Source organism: Mustela nivalis, assembly GCF_964662115.1.
Source record: "Mustela nivalis genome assembly, chromosome: 11".
NCBI lineage: Eukaryota > Metazoa > Chordata > Mammalia > Carnivora > Mustelidae > Mustela > Mustela nivalis.
Genome location: NC_139030.1, coordinates 20,205,221 through 20,228,015, shown reverse-complemented (window position 1 = coordinate 20,228,015; position 22,795 = coordinate 20,205,221). Strand labels below are relative to the sequence as shown.

At 35.3% G+C, this 22,795-nt stretch overlaps 1 protein-coding gene across 2 annotated transcripts in view; it reads right to left on the bottom strand.

The window, feature by feature from the left end:
- The window catches only part of RAB3GAP1 (RAB3 GTPase activating protein catalytic subunit 1), a 116,604-nt gene that overhangs the window by 32,379 nt on the left and 61,430 nt on the right, over positions 1-22,795 (bottom strand). For both annotated transcript variants that reach the window (XM_082689315.1, XM_082689314.1), the window contains exons 8-17: positions 21,813-21,912; positions 18,633-18,714; positions 14,206-14,274; positions 12,165-12,238; positions 9,343-9,435; positions 8,488-8,657; positions 6,598-6,687; positions 4,249-4,421; positions 2,962-3,016; positions 2,364-2,723 (exon numbers count right to left, since the gene is read on the bottom strand). In XM_082689315.1, the coding sequence (XP_082545441.1) occupies positions 2,364-2,723; positions 2,962-3,016; positions 4,249-4,421; positions 6,598-6,687; positions 8,488-8,657; positions 9,343-9,435; positions 12,165-12,238; positions 14,206-14,274; positions 18,633-18,714; positions 21,813-21,912 (1,266 nt within the window). The remainder of the gene's footprint in view (positions 1-2,363; positions 2,724-2,961; positions 3,017-4,248; positions 4,422-6,597; positions 6,688-8,487; positions 8,658-9,342; positions 9,436-12,164; positions 12,239-14,205; positions 14,275-18,632; positions 18,715-21,812; positions 21,913-22,795) is intronic.

Below are 22,795 nucleotides of genomic sequence, written 5' to 3'. Positions count from 1 at the left end.
CTATTTAAATTTAAGTAAATTTAGTAAATTAAAAAAAAAATTAGTTCCTCAGTTGCATTAGCCACCCTTCAGCACTCAATGGCTACAAATGGGTAATAGCTATAGTACTGGACAGGACAGACAGAAAATGTCCATTTCTGTTTTCACAGAAACTTCTATTGATCAGTATTGTTCTAGGATGATGGGAATTTTCCACATCATGATCTGGATGGCAGCTACCGGAGTTTTCAAAAATGAAAAAGCTCACCAGCAGTAGCTCTAAGGTTTATACACTTTATAAATAGTTTATAAATCAATAAATAAGCAAATGTCTTTTAAATGACAGGAGAAAACATGTACAACATATATAACAAAGAATCTATATCTAAAATATGAAGGACTAATATAAATAAGCAAGAACAGGTCAGCAACCTAAAGGAAAAATGACAGGGAAGTCAAAGAAAAAGATGGCCAATAAATGTACTAAATGATGCTTAAGTTCATAACAAATCAGAGAAAACAATCTAAAACATACAGATACTACTCTTGTCCGTTATACTGGTAAAAATTTACATGACTGGTAACATCAATTACTTATAAAAAATTATGTAAAATATGAATATAAGTTCCATGAGTACAAGAACCTTACTGTCTACTGCTAAATCTCCAAGTTCTAGAGAATAGATATGGCATATATTAGCACTCAATATAGGTTTGGGTGAGAAAGGAACTGAGAAAGGGAAGTTGAGTAAAGAATAGTATTCCCTCACTTTTATATATGCACCAGTGACCAGAGTATTAAAAAGGCACAGCCTTTTTGAACAGGAATTTTGTAATTTGTGTATCTGCTTATCTAGCAAATCCTTTTCTTATCTTTTTCCTTAAGAAACATTCATATGTGGGAGTGCTTGGGTGGCTCAGCCAATTAAGCATTAGCCTTTGGCTCAGGTCATGATCCCAGAGTCCTTGGATCAAGGCCCACATCAGGCTCGCGGCTCAGCGGGGAGTCTGCTCTCCCTCTCATTCTCCCTCTGTGCACTCTCTCTTTCTCTCTCTCAAATAAATAAAGTCTTTATTTTTTTTAAAAGATTTTATTTATCCATTGGGCAGACAGTAGTAGTAGACACAAGTACGCAGAGAGGCAGGCAGAGAGAGAGGAAGGGAAGCAGGCTCCCCGCTGAGCAGAGAGCCCGATGCGGGGCTTGATCCCAGGACCTTGGGATCATGACCTGAGCCAAAGGCAGAGGCTTTAACCCACTGAGCCACCCAGGAGCCCCTAAATAAAATCTTTAAAGAAAAATTATTCCAGTGTGAACACACAATATGTGAAAAACTGCAAGAGTTTGTACTGTAGCACTATAATAGCAAAAACTAGCAAATAACATAGCGTGCATTAAGAAGGGAATGGTTAAATAAACTATGTCTCTTCTTCCCCATGAAATATTATGCAGCAATCAAAAAGGAATAAACTAGACCTACATGTAATGACATGGAAAGATCTCCAAGACATACTAGGTTAAACAAAAAGTTGTACAACAATGCATACAATTAAAAACAAAAAAGAGGCACCTGGGTGCCACAGTTGGTTGAGCTTCAGACTCTTGGTTTCAGCTCTGGTCATGATCTCAGGGTTTTAAGATCGAGCTGAGTGAAAAGAGTCTGCTTTCTCCCTCTTCCTCTGCCCCTCCCCACTACTATCCTTCTCTCTCTAAAATAAATAAAATCTTAAAAAAACAAAGTCCAGACCAAAAAAATCCACAAACTATGCATCTTATGTATACACATATATATACATCAATATATAGCAATATATAGTAACAGAAATAAGGAATTATAACCCAAACCAGTAACAATGGCTACTTCTAGAAATGTGAGCTACTAGTGAGTAGTGGCTTTTACTTTTTCTAGATTGAGTTATTCACAATAAAATGTATTCACATACTTATGTAAAAATAACCCAGTGGAACTACTATTCTTGCTTAGGTGTTAAACTGTTGTTGTTCTACTTCCTAATGGTGTAAAGTGGCTTCGAACTGTATTTTTGAACAGACAAAACTAATCAAAGAAATTAAAGGGTTTTTACTTTTTTTCCTTCTCTATTTGGGGGTTTTGTTTCTTAAACACCTCTGTATTTACCACTCATTTTAAGAAATAACATATCACCTTAACCATGATGAAGTACTATCTACTCTAACTTTAAAACACTTCTCAATTTCAGAAATGATAATACCTGAAAGCCCCAATAGTTTATTTAGATTTGAAATCTTAGATCTTTGAACATAGCTTATTTAAAGAATTGCTCCTACCCAAAGCAATCATTCCCTACTAGGATGAAGATAAAAACAACAAAATAAAAACAATTAAAGAGCCAATCCATATCCTACCTGGGTCACTGGAATATAGAGAGGTTCTCCATTATGTAGCAGTGTGAGCTTTCCATGCTGATATAGTCGTCCTTCTGGTTTTAAGCTTGTCATCTCCTTAGGCCCTCCTTTCTTGGCACTCTCTTGTCCGTTTCCCTTAAGTTCTTCAGTATCACTTAGGCATTCAAAAAATTCTTCTTCACTGTCACTCCAAGAATCCCAAGATTTTCCTACCTCTCCCTTTTCCTTATCCACATCTTTTAGATTATCTGGCGCCAGCTGGTCTCCAGCTTTTCCAGCATCTCCTGGATGCATATCTGAAGTATTTGTCTTTCTCCCCTCATCACGGGCCTTCTTTCTTTCAATACAACAATTTAACATCTTAAGAAAACAGAAATAACATTTAAATTAGTTAGGTAAAATAAAAATCTATCCACTTCCTCAATATTTAATTTGCCTTCTCCAACCCTTCCCTGGACCCTGTTGTGAATGACAGTGACTACAAGTAACCTACAGCAGCATGATGAGACTAGCCTATAATTCATTACTATATTTAGTATTAGAATAAACTCCAATAAATTAAGACCATATTTAGACACTGTCATTGGGAAATCTTTACCTGTAGTTTCTGATGTAGTAAACAACATCTTAGATCTGGGGGTCCACTTGCTAATCTATCAAATAAAGCAGTGGGAAAAGTTTTAGTAAAATGGCTCCAAGTATGCGAATTTCTTATATGACTACAAATTTCAGCCATTTGATAGGAAATCAAAACTAGATTTCAATAGGTAGGATAACTAAGATGGGGCAAATAAGAATAAGAAATCAAAACTTATTTTATCCTCCTTGTACACCAACAGCAAATATATTTTTCAAAGCATAAAAGCAAAGTAGTAACAACTCTCAAGTTAAGGGAAACTTAAAATGAACAAATGTCTCTAAATCCACACCAGGGAGTAGCTAGTATACAGTATTTCACACCATACAAAAGATTAGATTACATATTCAGTTCTCAATTATTACAGTGGGTTCTCAATATAAAAAAACATTCATTTTCACCTCTCTTTTGCCAAGAGGAGCCTCTAGTTCTAAACCACTAAATTCCCAAAAATTGGACATGAGATAATCCAGCTAAGCAGAGACTGGCAAATGAAACAGAAGTAAATATTTTTCGCTCAATCACCAATTTATATTACTAACATCATAATTCTGCCTTAATATATGTAGATGAGCAGTAACTTATGCATTATTTAAATACATGGGAACTAAACTCTTCTACTGCATTAAGTGAAATGTCAACATAAATTCCCCCCCAAAATTACAGATAATATTGAGTATCTGAACTTACAAACTCTAAAATAGTTTTCTCTTCAACTACAATATGTTCACACACACACACAAAAAAGAATTTATGTTCACTACAAAAGACTTAGAAAAATATATAAATGTATAAAGGACAAAAAGAAATATAATTTTACACCTGGGAAAAACTGTTAACATTTGGCTTTATTTCTTCCCCATTATGTTTCTATAAATATACATCAGCAAAACTGAAAGCACTTGGTATACAAAATACTATATTCTACTTTACTACAAATATTATGATCATCTTCTATGTTACTAGAGATTCTTGAAAACAACAACAACATGTAATGGAGCCATTAACTTTCCATTGTAGACATAAATCATGATTTACACCATTCTTTTATGTTTGTACTTAGGCTGCAATACCTTTTTTCCCCTATTATAAATTTGCTACAATGAACACCTTTGAGTATAAATCATGTCCAAAGTTTATTAACACTTTCTTAGGGTGGATTTCCTAGAAGAGGAAAATTAATGGGTCAAAAGACTAATTACACTAAACAAAAAACCTACATATACAAACAAAAATTGAAATTTTTACCCTGGAATCAGAAAATTGTTTTCCCATCTGAAACGCATTTCAAGAACAAATTCCTGCCAGAGGTGTGCCACTCCTTTTAATCCTCCATGGTAGAAATTGATCATACAAAGACACAAAGCCAATTTATATGTTAAACTGTCAGATGGTGCAGATTTGAACTGATTGTAGAGATTCTGGATTTAACGAAACAGAAACAAAGCAAAACTTTTTAACAACGTATTTGCAGGGGCAGCTGGGTGACTCAGTGAATTAAGCCTCTGCCTTCAGCTCAGGTCATGATCTCAGGGTCCTGGGATCCAGCCCTGTATTGGGATCTCTGCTCAGCAGGGAGCCTGCTTCCCCCTCTCTCTCTGCCTGCCTCTCTGCCTACTTGTGATCTCTGCCTCTCTGTCAAATAAATAAATAAAATCTTAAAAAAAAAATTTCCAGGTATAATCAAAAACTGTGTGTGGGGAGATATTAATACCAAAATTAACCTAGTCTACGAAACTACCTTTTATTAAAAGCTTAATACATTACTATCTAAACTGTTCTTAGGCAGTACCGTGTTTTCAAAATTTCTGCAAGGATCAAAAGACTGATGCTACAGTTTAGAAAAACTAAAGTCACAACTTTCAATTTCTTCTGTAGGAGCTTCAAGATGTATTCCAAATATGCTTTTGTAATTTTTTAAAAAAAGTTTTATTTATTTGGGAGAGAGAACACGAGAGAGAGCACATACATGTGTGAACATGAGGAAGGGGGAAAGAAGGAGAGGGAGAAGCAAACTCTCTGCTGAGCAGAACACAGGACGTGGGTCTCCTTCTCAGAACCCCCAGGATCATGACCTGAGCTGAAGGCAGATGCAACTGATCCACACAGGCACCCCTTAAAATCTTTTAATTATGAGTATACACTTATTATCAAAATCAGAACATAAAATCAGAACTATATAAACTGAAAATATAAAAACTCTGCTTTTCCTTATTTCATGAAATCTACTTCCCAAAGTAACGACTGAAAATAGTTTGATTTATCTCTATGCCTGTCTCTTAAACATCTCATTTCTCAATTTATTAAAGACCTAGATAAGGAACATGTGAAAATTTTGCTTCATTTTACACATTTTATTTCATTAGTGTTCCACTCACTGTCTGATTTTGAAATACAGAGAAGAAACAATGGCAAAACATCAATTTGATAATTGTATAAAAAAGTCTAAAATGAGGGAAATCCTACAATCATACACAATATACTTATTTTTTCACTGTTTCCAGAAAAGCTTTTGCCACTCAAAATACATATGTATGGTCAATGTATCATAATTTGAGTGGAGGCCAGGATCTCTACTCAAGCTTTCCTAAGGCGGTTTTTTTTTAACTTTTTTTTTTCCCCAGATTTTATTTATTTATATGACAGAGAGAGATCATAAGTAGGCAGAGAGTCAGGCAGAGAGAGAAGAAGGGAAGCATTCTCCCGCTGAGCAGAGAGCCCGATGCGGGGCTCAATCCCATGACCCTGGGATCATGACCCGAGCCAAAGGCAGAGGCTTTAACCCACTGAGCTCCTAGGTGCTCCTCCAAGGTGATTTTTAAAATAAAATGATCCTTGAGGAGCCTGGGGTGATTCAGTAGGTAAAGTGGCCAATTCCTTTTTTTTATTTGAGAGAGGGAAAGAGAGAGAGAGAGAGTGCATGAGCAAGCAGAAGAGACAGGGGCAGAGGGAAAAGCAGACTCCCTGTTAAGCAGGGAGCCTGATGTGGAGCTCGATCTCAGGACCTTGGGATCAAGACCTGAGACAAAGGCAGATGCTTAACCAACTGAGCCACCCAGGCACCCCAAAGTAGCCAACTCTTCATTTTCACTGAGGTCATGACCTCAGGACCCTGGGATGGAGCTCTGCATTGGGCTCTGTGCTCAGCAGAGAGTCTGCTTGAAGATTCTCTCTCCCTCTGCCCTCTATGCCCCCGTCACCTGGTCATATGAGTATGCTCTCTCTCTCAAATAAATAAATAAATATTTTTAAAAATTAAATTAAAAAATAAAAAGTCCTTATGCTACTAAACTAGCAATATAGTAACCCCTTAGAAATTCAATGCATTTTTGGGGCGCCTGGGTGGCTCAGTGGGTTAAGCCACTGCCTTCGGCTCCGGCCATGATCTCAGGGTCCTGGGATCGAGTCCCACATCGGGCTCTCTGCTCAGCAGGGGGCCTGCTTCCTCCTCTCTCTCTCTCTCTGCCTGCCTCTCTGCCTACTTGTGATCTCTCTCTGTCAAATAAATAAATGAAATCTTTAAAAAAAAAAAAAAAAGAAAAAAAAAAAAAGAAATTCAATGCATTTTAAATATTTTAATATTGAACTCCAACTTACATAATCTTCACTCCCTGATAGAGGATTATTGTTGTCTGTGGAAGAACTTCCATCTAAAGGTTTCTCAGAAGCAGCATCAGGGAATAAGAACTTAGGGAGAAAAAAAAAATAATCACATTTCAACCAAAGTTCCTACTTTGTTAATATTCATAATCCATATAAACACCATTTTATTTTTTCATGGTTTTGCTATTAAAACAATGGCAATGTGCTTATAGTAGCGGCCAGTGGGTTCTACACTTTATCAAACATTTTGCATTTCTTTGGAAATATGGAGTTTCAGTGATAAGCCAATTTTAGAAATCAGAGATTTTTCTTAAAACCACCTGGTTTTGTAGACTAAACAAAGCAAAACCAAAATCTCTTCACTACTATCCATGGTCATTAAATTTCTCAAAAAATATTACACAAAACTTAAGAGAACAAATTTTAAATATGCATATATCCATGAGGCTCTATGAAGTTATATAGTTCATTATATTAAGAATATGATATGTAAGACCAAAACTTAACGAGATACCCCTAGAAAGTGGAAAGTAGTCTAAACCTGTAATGACCAGTTCATCTTTTCCACGTGGTTCCTGTTTATGTGTGTGTAAAAGTGACAAAAAATAATTAGAATAAAATCTCTAAGGATATATTTTTAAGAAGGAGCCTTCCCAGGATGGTTGGGTGGCTCAGTCAGATAAGCAGCTGACTCTTGGTCTTGATCTCAGGGTTGTGGGTTCAGGCCCTGCATTTGGCTTCCCAGCATGGAATCTCCTTTTAAAAAAAAAAAAAAAGAAGGGGCCTTCTCTGCAGAAATTTATCTTCAGTCCTTTTATCACTGTTCTTCCCAAGTGTTTTGTTGTATTGCTGACTTGTGATTCCTTCTACTACACATACTATGCCACATATTACAGGAGACTTTTTTAAATTTAGAGGAACTACTCTGTACCAACCCCCACTACTAGGTACACTTACAATTAATATCCTAATCTAAAACCACTGTGTAAGGTAAATCTTACTGCCCATTTCTTATAAATATACAAGCTTAAAATCTGGTTAGGGGTCTTATTCAGTTAATGACTGGGATGACATTAACATCAAGTTTCGAAGCCCAATATTTTTTTCATTGCACTACTAAAAGGTTGTTTCCAAGACTGTCTTAATGCACAAATTGCAGAAATATGATTATACCTACAATTACAGTAAAAATAGCCATCATTTACCAGAGGCCTATTATGTACCAGGCAGTTTATAATAGATGGTCCTTTCATCCTCCAAACGATCTAACAGGGTTTTATTAGTTTTATTTATAGATGACAAAACTGAAATTAAATGACCTACTCAAAATGGTACAGTAAGTCAGGATTAACCATGGTGTGTGTGGTTCCCAGGCTGGGCCTATTCCACCACTCTATACCTAGGAGACACCTTAGCTCTTTCTAGTACTTACCATAAAGCTTTCCCCAGACTTTTGTGAAATGAAGCTTTCAAAAATCTAGTTCTGATGTTGACCTTATGCTTAAAATAATATTAAACTGCAAGATGAACCCCAGCGTTTCAGCACCGTTCCTCTGTTTCTAAAACCTTCTCTTCACAATGCAACTCAAGTGTCCTTCTTTATGACACCTTTACGATCTAATTCCCACTGCCCAGACAGAGACAGACACATCCTCTGCTGTGTTCTTACAGCCATTTTGCCAGACTACTCCCATGCAACATGATATTGTTAACTATGGTTTACTTTCCTTCTTCCTATTAAACTAGTGGGAATTTTCTGAATGTGGAGACTTTGTTTTACTCATTTTATATTCCCAATCCAGTGCCTGCCACATAGAAGGGACCAGACAGATAATGAATAAATGAGTATGCATACAGATATAGAAAGATACTACATTTAGTTACCAAGAGAATCATATTGAGGACATCATTATTCAGTGGTGACTCTTCTACACCTCTGTGTTTTCGTATTTTCTTCTTTGCAGTGTGTACCATATTTGAAACTGATAATTTATGAATTGGAACTGGTGCTGGCTCTGTCAACTTTGACAAAGCATGAGTTATATCAGCAATTTCTATAAAAAGAATAGAAATGAAGAGAAATTGTATCACAATCTTAGCAAGTTAAAATGATGAGTAAACTGTTGATTGTATAAAATATTTTAGTTACTCTTTTCACTGATTTATATGGCCTCAGAATTATAAAATTGTAAGACACATATTCAGCTTTATATGCATCCATAATGACAAAGGTATAACACAAATTATTTCTCTCTAGAAGTTTAAAAATAAACCTCTAAAACCCTGCTTTTCAAAATATCTTACATTTTTGGTAAAAAGCCCTTATTAAATGTGCATAATTTTTAAGCTCAGAGTATAGCCTGGAGAGAAATGGTAGCACTCTAGTCCATCAAAACTTGTTTTTCGGGCGCCTGAGTGGTTCAGTGGGTTAGGCCACTGCCTTCGGCTCGGGTCATGATCTCAGGGTCCTGGGATCGAGTCCTACATTGGGCTCTTTGCTCAGTAGGAGCCTGCTTCCCTATCTCTCTCTCTCTCTCAGTCTGCTTGTCCATCTACTTGTAATTTCTCTCTGTCAAATTAATAAATAAAACCTTAAAAAAAAAACAAACAAACTTTTTTTACAACTTAATTCAAATGTGAAAACAGATGAAAAGTTACCAGAAAAATGCCTAAGAAAAAGGGTTAGATGTTTGAAAATAACTTAAAAAAAAAAAAAAAGAAAGAAAGAAAACAGGTCACCTCTCCCTTCTTCCTCAAATGTGGATCGTCCAAGAATCTCATCAGTTGACTCCTTTCGACGGCAAATTTTAAAGAATTCAGTGACAAAATCACCTACAGAAAAAATATTACTCATTTTTGACACTTAACTAAAAGAAATCAGAACTACAAATTAAAATACATGTCTTTTCACAAAAGCTTTAAGTAAGATATGGTAGAAAAAGAAACCATTCAGTTTCTCCACCCAAGACAAAAATTAATCCTATTCCAAAAGTAACCTGTTCTTCCCTTCTCTCCATGTCCCAGGATATCAAAAAAGTTTTTCCTTAGAATTCCTTCTAGAATGAAAGGAAAAGTAACAGTACCTAGTAATAGTAAGCACTTACTATGTGCCTGAAGAAGACAGACAATTATCTGTTCTCAATGAGTTGTAGAAGTAAGAAGAATATTACTATATGCACATACTATCACCTTAACTGCCACCCTTCTAGAATTCTGAGTCCATTAAAAAAAATTAAAAAGAAATTCTTGTCCTTTCACGAAGATGGTGCCAAAGGCCAAGAAGAAAGCCCTTGCCCTTCCCAAAGAAGCCAAAGTAAAAGCTTGAAGGCCAAGAAAGCAGTGCTGAAAGGTGTCCACAGTCACAAAAAAAAGGATCCACAAGTTATGTACATTCCAACGATCCAAGACACTGCATCTCCGAAGGCAGCCCAAATATCCTCAGAAGAGTGCCCTCAGGAGAAACAAGCTGGTTCACTATGCCATCATCAAGGTCCCCCTAACTACTGAGTCAGCCATGAAGAAACTAGAAGACAACAACACACTTGTAGTCATTGTGGATGTCAAGGCCAATAGGCACCAAATCAAAAAGGCTGTGAAGAAACTCTATGACACTGATGTGGGCAAGGTCAACACCTTGATTAAGCCTGATGGAGAGAAGGCGTATGTGTGACTGGCTCCTGACTATGATTGCTTTGGATGTTACCAACAACACTGGGATCATCTAACCTAAGTCCAGCTGGCTAAGTCTAATTTTTTTTGGCCACAAAAAAAAGAGAGAGAGGCACATGAGAGAGAAAGAGAGAGTGAGAAAGAAATTCTGAAGATATGTTTCTAGAGGATTAAAAATCAGGTAGCATAGTTATTTCAGTTTCAGCTGCATGTTAATCATACACTTCACTTCCTTTCATGTTAATGGTATACTTCCTAATCATTATAAGGGGGAAAGGTTGGCTATCTTCTGAAGAGTTGCAATGAGACATTTGTACAAAGAAATTAAAATTTAATAGGAACTGTCAGTACCAAAACTATTAGACAATACAAGATCGGAAGTATATCTTAAGTTTTAGAATTCACCAACCAGTTCTGAATAAATCTAGAACACTTTCTGAACCTCTTCAAAAAATAAGATAATCTTATAATTCAATCATATAAACTATATGATTCTAGTTAATTATTTATGACTATATAATCCTTTAATCTCATCATATAAACATATCAAAGAGATAGGGTGGGATCATGGGACAAAATATTAAAATGAGAATACTTTAAATTCTAAGGTCCTCTGCAATTATCACAGAAGTCAGTGGATGAGAAACAATACGGAACTAGGAAACAATTTAGTAAATAAATTTAATAACTTAATAATCCAATGATTTAACAAGAGAAACTATTTGTTGAGCATTTACTATACAAAAGGCACTGTATTAAATGTGATACACAAAGACACACATAATTTTATTTGATCCTCTCAATAACTCTATGCATATACTGTTATCTCTATTGTACTAAGACCTGAAGAAATTAATGAAACTTGTTCAAACTGGCAGACCTAGGATTTAGAATAAGGTCTAACCAATTCTTAAACTCTTGATATTAACCCTCCACTGTCTCCCTAAAAAATACCCCAAGACAAACTCACCAATGGCAGGAATTTTACCTTATACATCTTCGTATTCACCATTATGTAGTTAGCAAAAATGGCAAGTGCTAATTAGCATTTAATAAATAGCATATGATGAATTTTAAAGAACCCAAGAAAATAATACTTTAGAGAAATGCATCATTACTGTCATCAATAAATATTTAGTAACTCCATTAGTTGGATGGTAATATATCAGGTTATATGGAGTGAAGGTGGCTTATATGAAAACAGAAATGAACTATCTTCGCATATACTAAATATGAGAGAAAAAGATGGAAAGACTCATTGAGGAGAAAGACACACATCTACAAAAATAATAAAAGAAAGAAATGCCAAACATGGGATTTAATAACATTAACTCGAAGGCAAATCAACATTTTTTGTTATTTCTATTTATAGTATTTCACTTGATCCTCTACACCTCTTTCCCTCTATCAGAAAATGGGTTTCCAGATATGGTACAACTCTATGGAAGGGCTCTAATTAGACTGTCAAAATCAGTGTTCTTCCCTTCATATACCACAGTTCCAGAGGATGGCAAAAGGCACAAAGTGCTACACTAACAAGAATGGAAGATGCAAACTGCCACAAGAAGAAAAAAAGGGAGTGACGTAAAAGCCTTAGAAGAATAAAACTTAGATCATGAGAAAATATGTGGGAATTCTGAGCTGTAGACTGCTTAAAACTAAAAGACAAGAAAGAAATCCTGCTAGTGCTATTCAAGACTTAGGATTCACTGCTGTTTTCTTTTTTAGTGATATTTCCCAAGAAGATCACAAATGTTAAAAAAAAAAAAAAAAGTACCCTTTGATAGGTGAAATAAAGTATAAAGAATACATTCAGTCTTCCTAATTTGGAAGATGGGCAAACTGGTGGGGAAGGAACATAATTTCAGGAAAGGACCATAAGCATGTCTTACCCAGCAAACACTGAGGATTCTCAGCTTTTCGAACTCTAACAGACCAATGGGGAGCCTGAATAGGATCCAAATCACTAAAATACAAAACAAATCAAATATAAGATCCTATATGACAATGTACAACTCATTAATTTATCAAAATTCAGTCTAATTAATTATATAAAAGGACAAGCAATCCATCTTGCCTCCCTTAAACTTACTGTTATTCAGATGATCAGGCCATTTGGATAAGTTTTAAAAAACCCAGAATCTTAAGAAATCAAAGTTTATAGACAAAAAAACACAAAAAGAAAAACCACAATCAAAACAAAACAGAGGGGTGCCTGGGTGGCTCAGTGGGTTAAAGCTTCTGCTTTCGGCTCAGGTCATGATCTCAGGGTCCTGGGATTGAGCCCCACATCAGGCTCTCTGCTCAGCAGGGAGCCTGCTTCCCCTCTCTCTCTTTCTGTCTGCTTATGATCTCTGACAAATAAATAAATAAAATTAAAAAAAAAAAAAGAATAATCAAAACCCACATATAAAAATTTTCTGAACAGGCAACACTGATAATCTAATAAAACAATTAAGTTTAGAAAACAGTAAAAAAAAATGAGAAGAAAGCATGCACAATGATCTTAATCAGTTTTTTATAACACTAACAGTAAAAACAGAGACTACTAAAATTTGTACAAGATCAAATGTGCCCTATTTTCTCAACTAAATAGGTTACACATCCACTTAATGGATTATGCAGCAATTTTAAAAATAGTAACACAGATCTTTATTTATTAGCATACACAATATGTAAAGATTCATACCCAATAAAACAAATCAATAAATTTAAATTTTAAAAAGATGTGTTCCCAGGGGCGCCTGCATGGCTCAGTGGGTTAAGCCTCTGCCTTTGGCTCAGGTCATGATCACAGGGTCCTGGAATTGAGCCCCACATCGGGCTCTCTACTCAGCAGGGAGCCTGCTTCCTCCTCTCACTGCCTGCCTCTCTGCCTACTTGTGATCTCTATCTGTCAAATAAATAAATAAAATCTTAAAAAAAAAATGTGTTCCCATACAAAATACCAAATCATTACGTTGTCCACATGAAACTAATATAATGTTACATGCCTACTACATCTCAATTAAAAAAAAAGTATACATCCCAAAATGCTAACTGGCCATTTCTTAAGTAATAGGATTGCATGCAGTCCTTATCTCCTTCTTTGTATCTGTCTAAATTATCTGATTAAAAAAACTCATGTTACTTTTATCAACAAATACAACCCATTTATTTTCTGATTAAGAATGCTCATATTACTTTTATCATCAACAAATACAACCCACTTATTTTAATTACAACAAAAAAAGTGTCTTACTTCTCACTGTTCTGCATCATGTGTGATAAGGTACTAAAATTGTGTTCCTCTTTCTCCACATTCTTCCTAGATATTGTTTGCTATAATTTTTTAGTTGTTTCCATTGCACAGGAGTATATGACTAGGATGTTTCAGTATTTATGACATTTAAAGTTCAAATATTACTCCTACATATTCTAATGACCATTACCTCTTCAAAATATTTTACCAAATGCTTCTAACTAGCTAAGAAAAGTTCAACAGAATTATGCACTGTATCCCTGCTTAAAGATACCTTTGCTAAAACAAAGTAAGACTGAGATTGTTCAGGGTAGGAGGGATGGTTCAATAGGTGATGGCAATTAAGGAGTACACTTGTGATAAGAACAGGTTCATGTATGAAAGTGTGGAATTACTATGTTGTATACTTAAAACTAATAGAACACTGTATGTTAATTAACTGGAATTAAAACAAAACTTAAAAAATGATAAACTGTACATTATCCCTGAACTAAAGATCACATTCCCAGGGTCAACAGCTTAAAATACATCTCTAATACATGTCTAATCAGCCTAAGAAGTGACCTCTAAAAATAAAAAATCAACCAACCTAATTAGAAAACGACAGAAAAAGGGAAAGTTGCTAACCCAAACTTGGTAATTTATTCTACTGAAATGTTTGAATCTCAGTATACTCTTCTTAACATACTTACGAATAAACATCATTATCCACAATGATACCTTCAGTCAGGTGAGGCCATGTAGTTGCTAAATGGAGTTCACTAAAACAAATAAAACATAAAATAGATCCAAAAGTTTTAATAGTATATGTATATCCTCTGACTCAGCAATTCTACTTCTAGAAATGTGTTCTAATACCAGAAATGTACATACAAGTATGTTAAAAGTGATGCTATTTATAATGCAGTAAAACAGGAGACGACTAGTTTATTAGCAAACAGCAGCACACCCATATGAAGTTAATGCCTTGCAGACATTAAAAACACATACTATACATAATAGCCCAAAAGTGTAAATAACCCCAATATCTATCAGCTGATCAATGGAGAAATAAAATGTGGTATTAGCCATATAATGGCATATTCCATGCCAATTGAAAGTAATGAAATACTGACCATGCTACAATAGAGACGAACCTGAAAAACATTCTGCTAAGTAAAAGAAGTCAGATATAAAAGGCCACATACTGCATAACACAATTCATATGCAATGTCCGGAACAGGCAAATCCATAAGGAAAGAAGGTAGATTAGTATTTGCCTAGAGCTGGATGGCCTAGGCAAGATCCTAGGGAGATCAGCGAGATGACAGCTAAGAGGTGAAGGGTTTCTGTTTGGGATGATGAAAGTGTTGTGGAATTAGAAAAGGATGATGATAGCTCAACTTTGGAAACACCAAAACCACTGAAGTGTATACTTTACATGGTGAATATGGTACATGAATTATATCTCAATTTTGAAAAAAACATGTTATAGATCAGAGGTTAATAAACATTTTCTATGAACAAACACAGAGCAAATATTCTAGGCTTCTGGGACCAGGTAGTCTCTGTTACATTCTTGGTTTTTTCTTCTAAACCCCCAAAAATGTAAAAGCGATACAGAAATGAGCTAGTGGCCAGATTTGGTCCACAGGTCATAGTTCTCTGACTTTTTAATATAGATAAATTTTAAGTTCCAAAAAGTTTGCATGTAAAATAAAGAAAACAAGCCACCAAACATAGAGAGGATGACATACATTTATAAAATATACAAACATATCGAGGAAAGAGTTATCATAGCAGACCTGATACTTAAAAAAGGACAACCTACAAGGTTCTCCTTTGGATTGCCTTCTGGGAGCTTAGATTTCAGGGGGGTTCCTATCATTCATTGATAAGAGTAGCTCACTGTGCCTCCAACTACTGGTGCAAACAATATGGTTTATGCTGAACACCTGCCTTCCTTCTGGTACATGGAGAGAGTGCCTAAGTCACCAGCCTCAGATAAACACACCACACCCTGAGCCTCTAATGAGTTTCCCTAGTAGAAAGCCTTTCATACATGTTGTCAAAATTCACTGCTGTGAGAATTAAGTGGTCCTGAGCGACTACACTGGGAAAGGAAGCTGGTCCTTGGTTGGCTCAGGACCTCACCCTACGTGCATTTTCCCTTTGCTGATTTTTACATTATATCCTTTCAATGTAGTCACTATAGCCATGAGCACAATTAAATGCTGTGAGTCCTCCTAGCAAATCACTGAACTCAAGAGTCTTGCAGACAGCAAGCTGTCATCAGTGACCATCTATGCATAGTGGGATTATCAATTTAGTGAGGGTTTTATTTTTCCCCTGTTGAGATTTTGAACCCACTGCTTGGAGAGTAAAGTTTGGAGAATAAAGAAGCCAAAAGAACCAATTACTTATTTCTCTGATCTTCAGTGGTGCTCAACTGACTGGCAACTCCAGTCTGGACTCCACATTTTAGAATTCACTGTAATAACAGGGCCAGAATTTATAACAATATAGTATAACCTTGGTTAATAACTGGACAACTAAAAAATAATAATAATAACTGGACAATTAGCCACCATTGACTCAAGCCTATTTTCTGAGCTGGATCCTACAAGAGTCCCGATTAAACCTCTCTGTGTTACCAAGTACCTCTTCAGTAAGAGGATTTTTTGCCTGAATTAGTCACAGTTGACTACTATAGTTTACAACTAAGAAACATGACTAGCAAATATATGATTTTTGCCTCTTTTCACGTTTTCTAAATTTCCCTTACTTAGCATAAATTTATTACTTTCATAATAAAACAAATTTTTAAGGTAATAAAATGACTAGACAATACGTGATACAAAAGGACATAAATGATTACAAGTTTAAAACTCTAAGCTCTGAAATAATTTAGGTATTAACCTCAGATTTAGTTCCTAAACTTTTATGACTATGTTCTCTCCTCACCTTCTAACAACAGAACAACTTCTTTGACAAGGAGAGGACACTGAAAAATGCCTCATTTCCTGTTCTACCATCAAAGATTCCTTTTCAAAAGCACTGTGCATGACCACAGCATTTGCTAACCACCATGTGATTTAAATGGTCTACCAAATATACCATCTCACCCCCAAATTATTTTTGTACTCTTCTTCGATCATCTTTTTCTCTTGCTGATTCCTCACTGCAATTTAAAATTAAGAAATATTTAGTTACTAATTCCTTCACATTTCTATTACTTGGTTAATTTTATTCTCTCTCCCTAAAATTTTCTCTAAGCAGGATCTAATGAATGAACCAGCTGGAGGGCCACAAATACACCATTTCTCCCTTATTTACTATGCCATGATGGCCACCTTCTTTATCCTCTGATAAACTCGCCAAACTCTTCCCTGCAATTACACAGGCTCTTCATTCCACCTGCAAAGGTAGTTCTCTCTCTTTCTGCCTGGCTAAATCCTCCCTAACTGAGACACTTCCTTTCAGAACACTTTCCTGATGGTATCCCAATCCAAATTAGTTTCTCATTTTAATGTTATTATAACCTGTACATTTCCTTCAAAGTACCCACAGCTTGTAACTGTACACTTATTTAGATGATTGTTTTGTCCATTTCCTTCAATCAGACTATAAATGCCAAGAAGCCAGAAAAATGTTTTATTTACTTCTATATCTTCCTAATTCATCATAGTGTCTACCACATATAATAAATATTACAAAAGATACTTATTTTATCTTTTCCTTGAGTGATTTTAAGTTTAAAGTATTTTTAAATTTTATTTTCTTTTTTACAGTGTTCCAAGATTCATTGTTTATGCACCACACCCAGTGCTCCATGCAATACATACCCTACTTAATACCCACCACCAGGCTCTCCCATCCCCACACCCTGCTCCCTTCCGAAACTCTGTTTGATTCTCAGAGTCCACAGTCTCTCATGGTTCGTCTCACACCTCTATGTAAGAGTATTAAGAATGTATGTCTGCCCTTTGTGGACGTGATTAATCTCCCCACAACAACATGCCACTGGCATAGAACCTCCTTCATTCGTTCCTGGAAGAGAAGATTCGGAAGCACAAGAAGTGGTGCCTGGTGCAGAGCTCAAATTCCTACTTCATGAACATGAAGTGCCCACGAGCCTACAAAAACCACCAAGATCTTTAGCCAAGCACAGTTTTGTGCATTGGCTGCTGCTTGTCCTTTGCCAACCTACAGGAGAAAAAGCAAGGCTTACAGAGGATGCTCCTTCAGACAGAATCAGCACTAAAAGCACCCTGAATCAAGATGAGTGGGAAACCAGACCAATAATCACATTTTTGATACCAAGAAAGAAAGGAAGGAAGGAAGAAAGAGAAAAAAAAAAGAAGGTATGGATGTGTGTGTATATATTTTTTAATTAACCAAACAGTTTAAACAAATAAGACAGTTTCTGAACCAGGACTATTTATATTTTCCAAATATTTTGCTCTCAGTGATTAAATTTTCCAAGTCTTACATTTTCTTATAAAGCAAAATTTTCTTCAAGTTCAGTAGCTCTTCTAGAAAAGCAGTTGGGTAACCTAAGATGTTTGACTTATGCCTTAATTTGTACATTTGGAAAAAATGGTCAGGAAAGATGTAAACATTTGTTAATTCTCCATTTTGAATACATTAAAGTTTGTTATATATGACATTCTCTGTGCTTTTCAATATATAAAATGTTTCCCAAAAAGCAGGCCAAGAATCACTTCTATAAAGAATAATCAGTAAGTGGTATATACATATTTTATGTATTATTTAAAAGTGTCTTTTATTTCTAAATTACAGAGGAAAAACAACAAATGGACAGATTGTTAGGTGTAGGTCTGCTTCTGGTATTATACTCATTCCAGAAGGCTACAAAGCACAGTAAAATCAGTATTAATAGAATTTAAAAAGTCAGTCCTTGGGCGCCTTAGTGGCTCAGTCAGTTAAGCATCTACCTTTGGCTCATGATTTCAGAGTCCTGGGATGGAGCTCCATATTGGGCTCCCTGATCAGCAAGGAGTCTGCTTCTCCCTCTGCCCCTCCTCTCTGCCACTGCACATGTGCTCTGTCTCTCAAATAAATAAAATCTTAAAAAAAAAAAAGTCCCATAATTCAAATGATAGATTGAAATTCCCACCTTATAGGATCTTCACAGGCACCAAATGGTAACTTGCCAAACTCCAAGCCTCCAACTTCTCCTCCTACAAGGGCATCTATATCTAAACAAAAGAAGTAATTTTCCATTACTCAGCAAAAAATGAAGAAATAAGAATTTAATTTAGTTAGGTTAGCTCTTTGAGAAAGCATAGATTTACACGTGCCTCTATCAAGAGAATACACAGAAAGTTAGAGAGCAAACAGTCTTTAACTATACTGCTTGTAATACAAGCATTTACAATAAACAGAATGTTATAATAAAAGAACAATTAATTCCTATTTGTACAGTGTTTCATTCAAGCCAAGCATTCTATATTTTACCCTTTTGAAATACTCCTTAAATAATGCTTGAGAGAATATTAATCATGTAATTTTTTTGCATTTTCTAAGAATGTGATTAATATAATCTAAAAGAAAGATTATTCAAGTATTAAAAAATTCAATCACCAACCTACATTCATCAGTTTTGCTGTCAATAATTTTTGAATAGCAAATTAATTATCATTAATAAATTTTTATTTCAGTTGGTAATACACGGAAATATTTAAAGTTCTACAAAGAATTTCCCTTCTGTTATGAATAATATCTGAGATTAGAGGAGAATGTAGCAGGTAAATCACTCCCCTTAGCTCCACCTCTCTTAGCTCCACCCCTCTTAAAGAATTAATAAACACTTCTAAAAGACATCAAAAAGATTTATTTCTCTTTGAAATAATTCAGATGGTTGCTTTTCATTATTTGCACTATAATGGGAATTCTACAAATTAAAGTCTATTATTAAGTTATGAATATTCCCCAGATTTGCTAAATCATGTCTGACAATTATCTACAACCTAACTAAATTAAAATTAGTCATTAAATATGTCTCAATTACTTGATTCAGTAAATTTTCTCAAGTCAATATCATTCTACTTTTCCAACTAAAGAATCCTTATAATAGTAAAAATTGCAATGACTAGCTTTATCATAAGATGTGAATTTTTAAGAGCTTCAAAATGTGTAAAAAAGCATATTTTATAAATAAGCTAAAAATTATTACTAGACCATAACTGTGCAAAAGTTTTCATTCAATTAAAAGTTCCAAAGTGGGGCATAGGAGTGGCTCAGTCAGTTAGGCATCCGACTCTTGATTTTAGCTCAGGTCATGATCTCAGGGTTGTGAGACTGAGCCCCATGGCAAGCTCCACGCTGGGAACGGAGCCTGCTTAAGATGCTTTCTCCCCTTCTGACCCTCCATTCTCTTTCTCTCTTTTCTCTCTCTCTCCCTCTCAAACAAACAAACAAAACAAAACACCACACCCCCCACAAAGTTCAGAAGCAACAGTGTGGAATGAAAGTATCATGGGATTTGGAGTTTGACCAGTGTTTGAAAGCAAACTTTATCATTTGATGATGATGTAACCCTGGGCCAGTTACCTACGTTCTCTAAGACACATATATTCTCTAAGAAACATTAACACCTGTCTCACAGATAAGTGATAATTACATGAAAAAATATATAAAATGTCAAGCACAGTGTGTGTCCCATATTACATGTTCAAATTCCTTTCTTTCCTTTATAGGAGAAAATAGTAAAAATTTATAGTCTTCAAATCAGTGAAGAAGATGATTAATATCTTGTTCATCTTTTAAAAAGAATTGGAAAGAGGCCTTACTGGCAATCAAAATTATAATGTTAACATTCTGGCTCTTGGGCTTCTTCTTATATCACTATAGACTGTATCATCCTGGGACATATTTTAAATTGACTAATAAGGGATGCCTGGGTGGCTCAGTTGGTTGGACGACTGCCTTCGGCTCAGGTCATGATCCTGGAGTCCCGAGATCGAATCCCACATCGGGCTCCCAGCTCCATGGGGAGTCTGCTTCTCCCTCTGACCTTCTCCTCGCTCATGCTCTCTCTCACTGTCTCTCTCTCTCAAATAAATAAATAAAATCTTAAAAAAAAAGTATTAAATTGACTAATAAGAGAGTAGTCTTTGAAAAAAGAAAAGGAGCAGGAATTGAAACTTTCACTGAGAAGCTGGTTAAAATTATCTAGAGGACACTGTCTGGAAACTAAAATTACCAAAATGAACATTTGAGTCTTTCTTCTACTTTAATTCTCAGCTTAGCTTTTATTTCCCTTTGCTATACTTTAGTTGTAGTTCTTGTATTATACATTAGAATTTCAAATTATTCTGTGGTACATAAATAAAATACAGACAGCATATATAACTACCAAAGGCTAAGGATGTACTACATTAATTCTAATATCATTCCAAAACTACCAATTTTCCATCCTATAAATAACCAACTACTTGGAACAAAAACAGTAAAGAATATTGTTTTATTCTGATTTATTTTTCTCTGAGGGAGGTAGAGTGAAAAATGTTTTCAGGCTAGTAAAATCTGTGTAATTATTTATAAGTTTGTATTACATTTCTTATTAGATATACTTAAATATAATTATACTTCAATGTGAGAGAAACACCAGGAACCAAACCCTCACTTAATTAGGCTATATGTTCATAAAGTGAACTTTTCTACAATTTAGGTAATGTCTTGTTTACACCAACAGTCCAAACATCAGCCCATTATAGGCTAATAATTAATGATTACTGAATGAATCCGTATATTAGTATATACCGCTTTGTGGCTAAGCAGGTAAATTGATTTTAATCACATCAAAAGCAAGTTAAAGTAAAATATTCTAGAGCTCTACCCATCATAAGTATATGTGTATATACAAATTTTTTCTCTCTTTTCTGCTTTCCTTATTTAGCACTCTTCTTCAATCTCTACTTTCCATAAGGTTCTCAGCTTATGAGGGTGGCTTCTGTTATTACAGTCTAAAAACAGACATTTTAATCATTCACTACATACTAATTTGCAGCACATGATGTTCCACAGCAGGGGAATGCTTTATAAATAATGTTAGCTTTCAAAGACAGATTGTCACATATAGAGTAATGCTGTCTCTGGAACAAACTTCAGAGCTTTTTTCAAGAGAAAAAAAAATGATAAAGGCAATGAAATCAGCAATACTGCATTCAGAATGAATCACAAATATTTCAAATTTAAAATACTGGAAACACACTGTTAAATAAGTTTAGTTTCTGAATATATTTTCTTTTCCATTTATATTCAGTAAGTTAAATGTACTCTTAAATTATCTCACCTGGAGGTTGCTGAGGCCAAAAATACTGCTGCCAATCCTGAAGTACATACGTAAAGCGAATAGCAATACTAACTGGAGGCAAAGGAGTTAAAGGACATCCCTAGGAAATAAATGCAAAGACAATATCATATAGCTTAAAAAAAAAAAAAGTGTTGCAAAAATAATGCCAGAGAGAACATGAAGCCGTTTAAATTACTAACTGGAGGACGGCATATGTGAGTCAGGGGTTAAGCCTCTTGACTCTTGATTTCAGCTCAGAACATGATCTCAGGATCCTGAGATTGAGCCCCTTGTGTCTCGGGCCCAGCTCTGCATTAAGCCCATGTCAGATCCCTGGGTTCCCCACTTAGCATGGAGGCTGCCTGTCCCTCTCTCTCTCCCCTTCTGTCCCTCCCCAAGCTCATGCTCACTGGCACTCTTGCTCTCACTCCAAAATAAATAAATCTTTTTCAAAACAAATAAATAAATAAACCGCTACCTGGAAACAAAATAAATACTCCTTCAAAATATGTTTAACAATTTCAATTATACAAATATAATTTCCTTCTGATATGAGGAATTTGAGAGGCAGGGGAGGGGGCCGTGGGGGACACGGAGGGAAAAAATGAAACGAGATGGGACTGGGAGGGAGACAAACCATAAGACACTCTTAATCTCATGAAACAAACTGAGGGTTGCTGGAGGGTTGCAGGATAGGGATAGGGTAGCTGGGTTATAAACACTGGGGAGGGTGTGTGCTATGGTAAATGCTGTGAATTGTGTAACACTGATGATTGACAGACCTGTACCCCTGAAGCAAATAATACATTATGTATTAATTTAAAAAAAGATAATATATTATTTCTTACTATTCCGCTCAGCCATAATGAATGTGAAAAAAAATTCTGAAAAAAATCTGATTCATTTTTTAAATAAGTGAAACTATTATAAAGTAGGAGATGATGTCTCTTCCTCCTTTTAAATAAAAATAAACTCAAATTAAA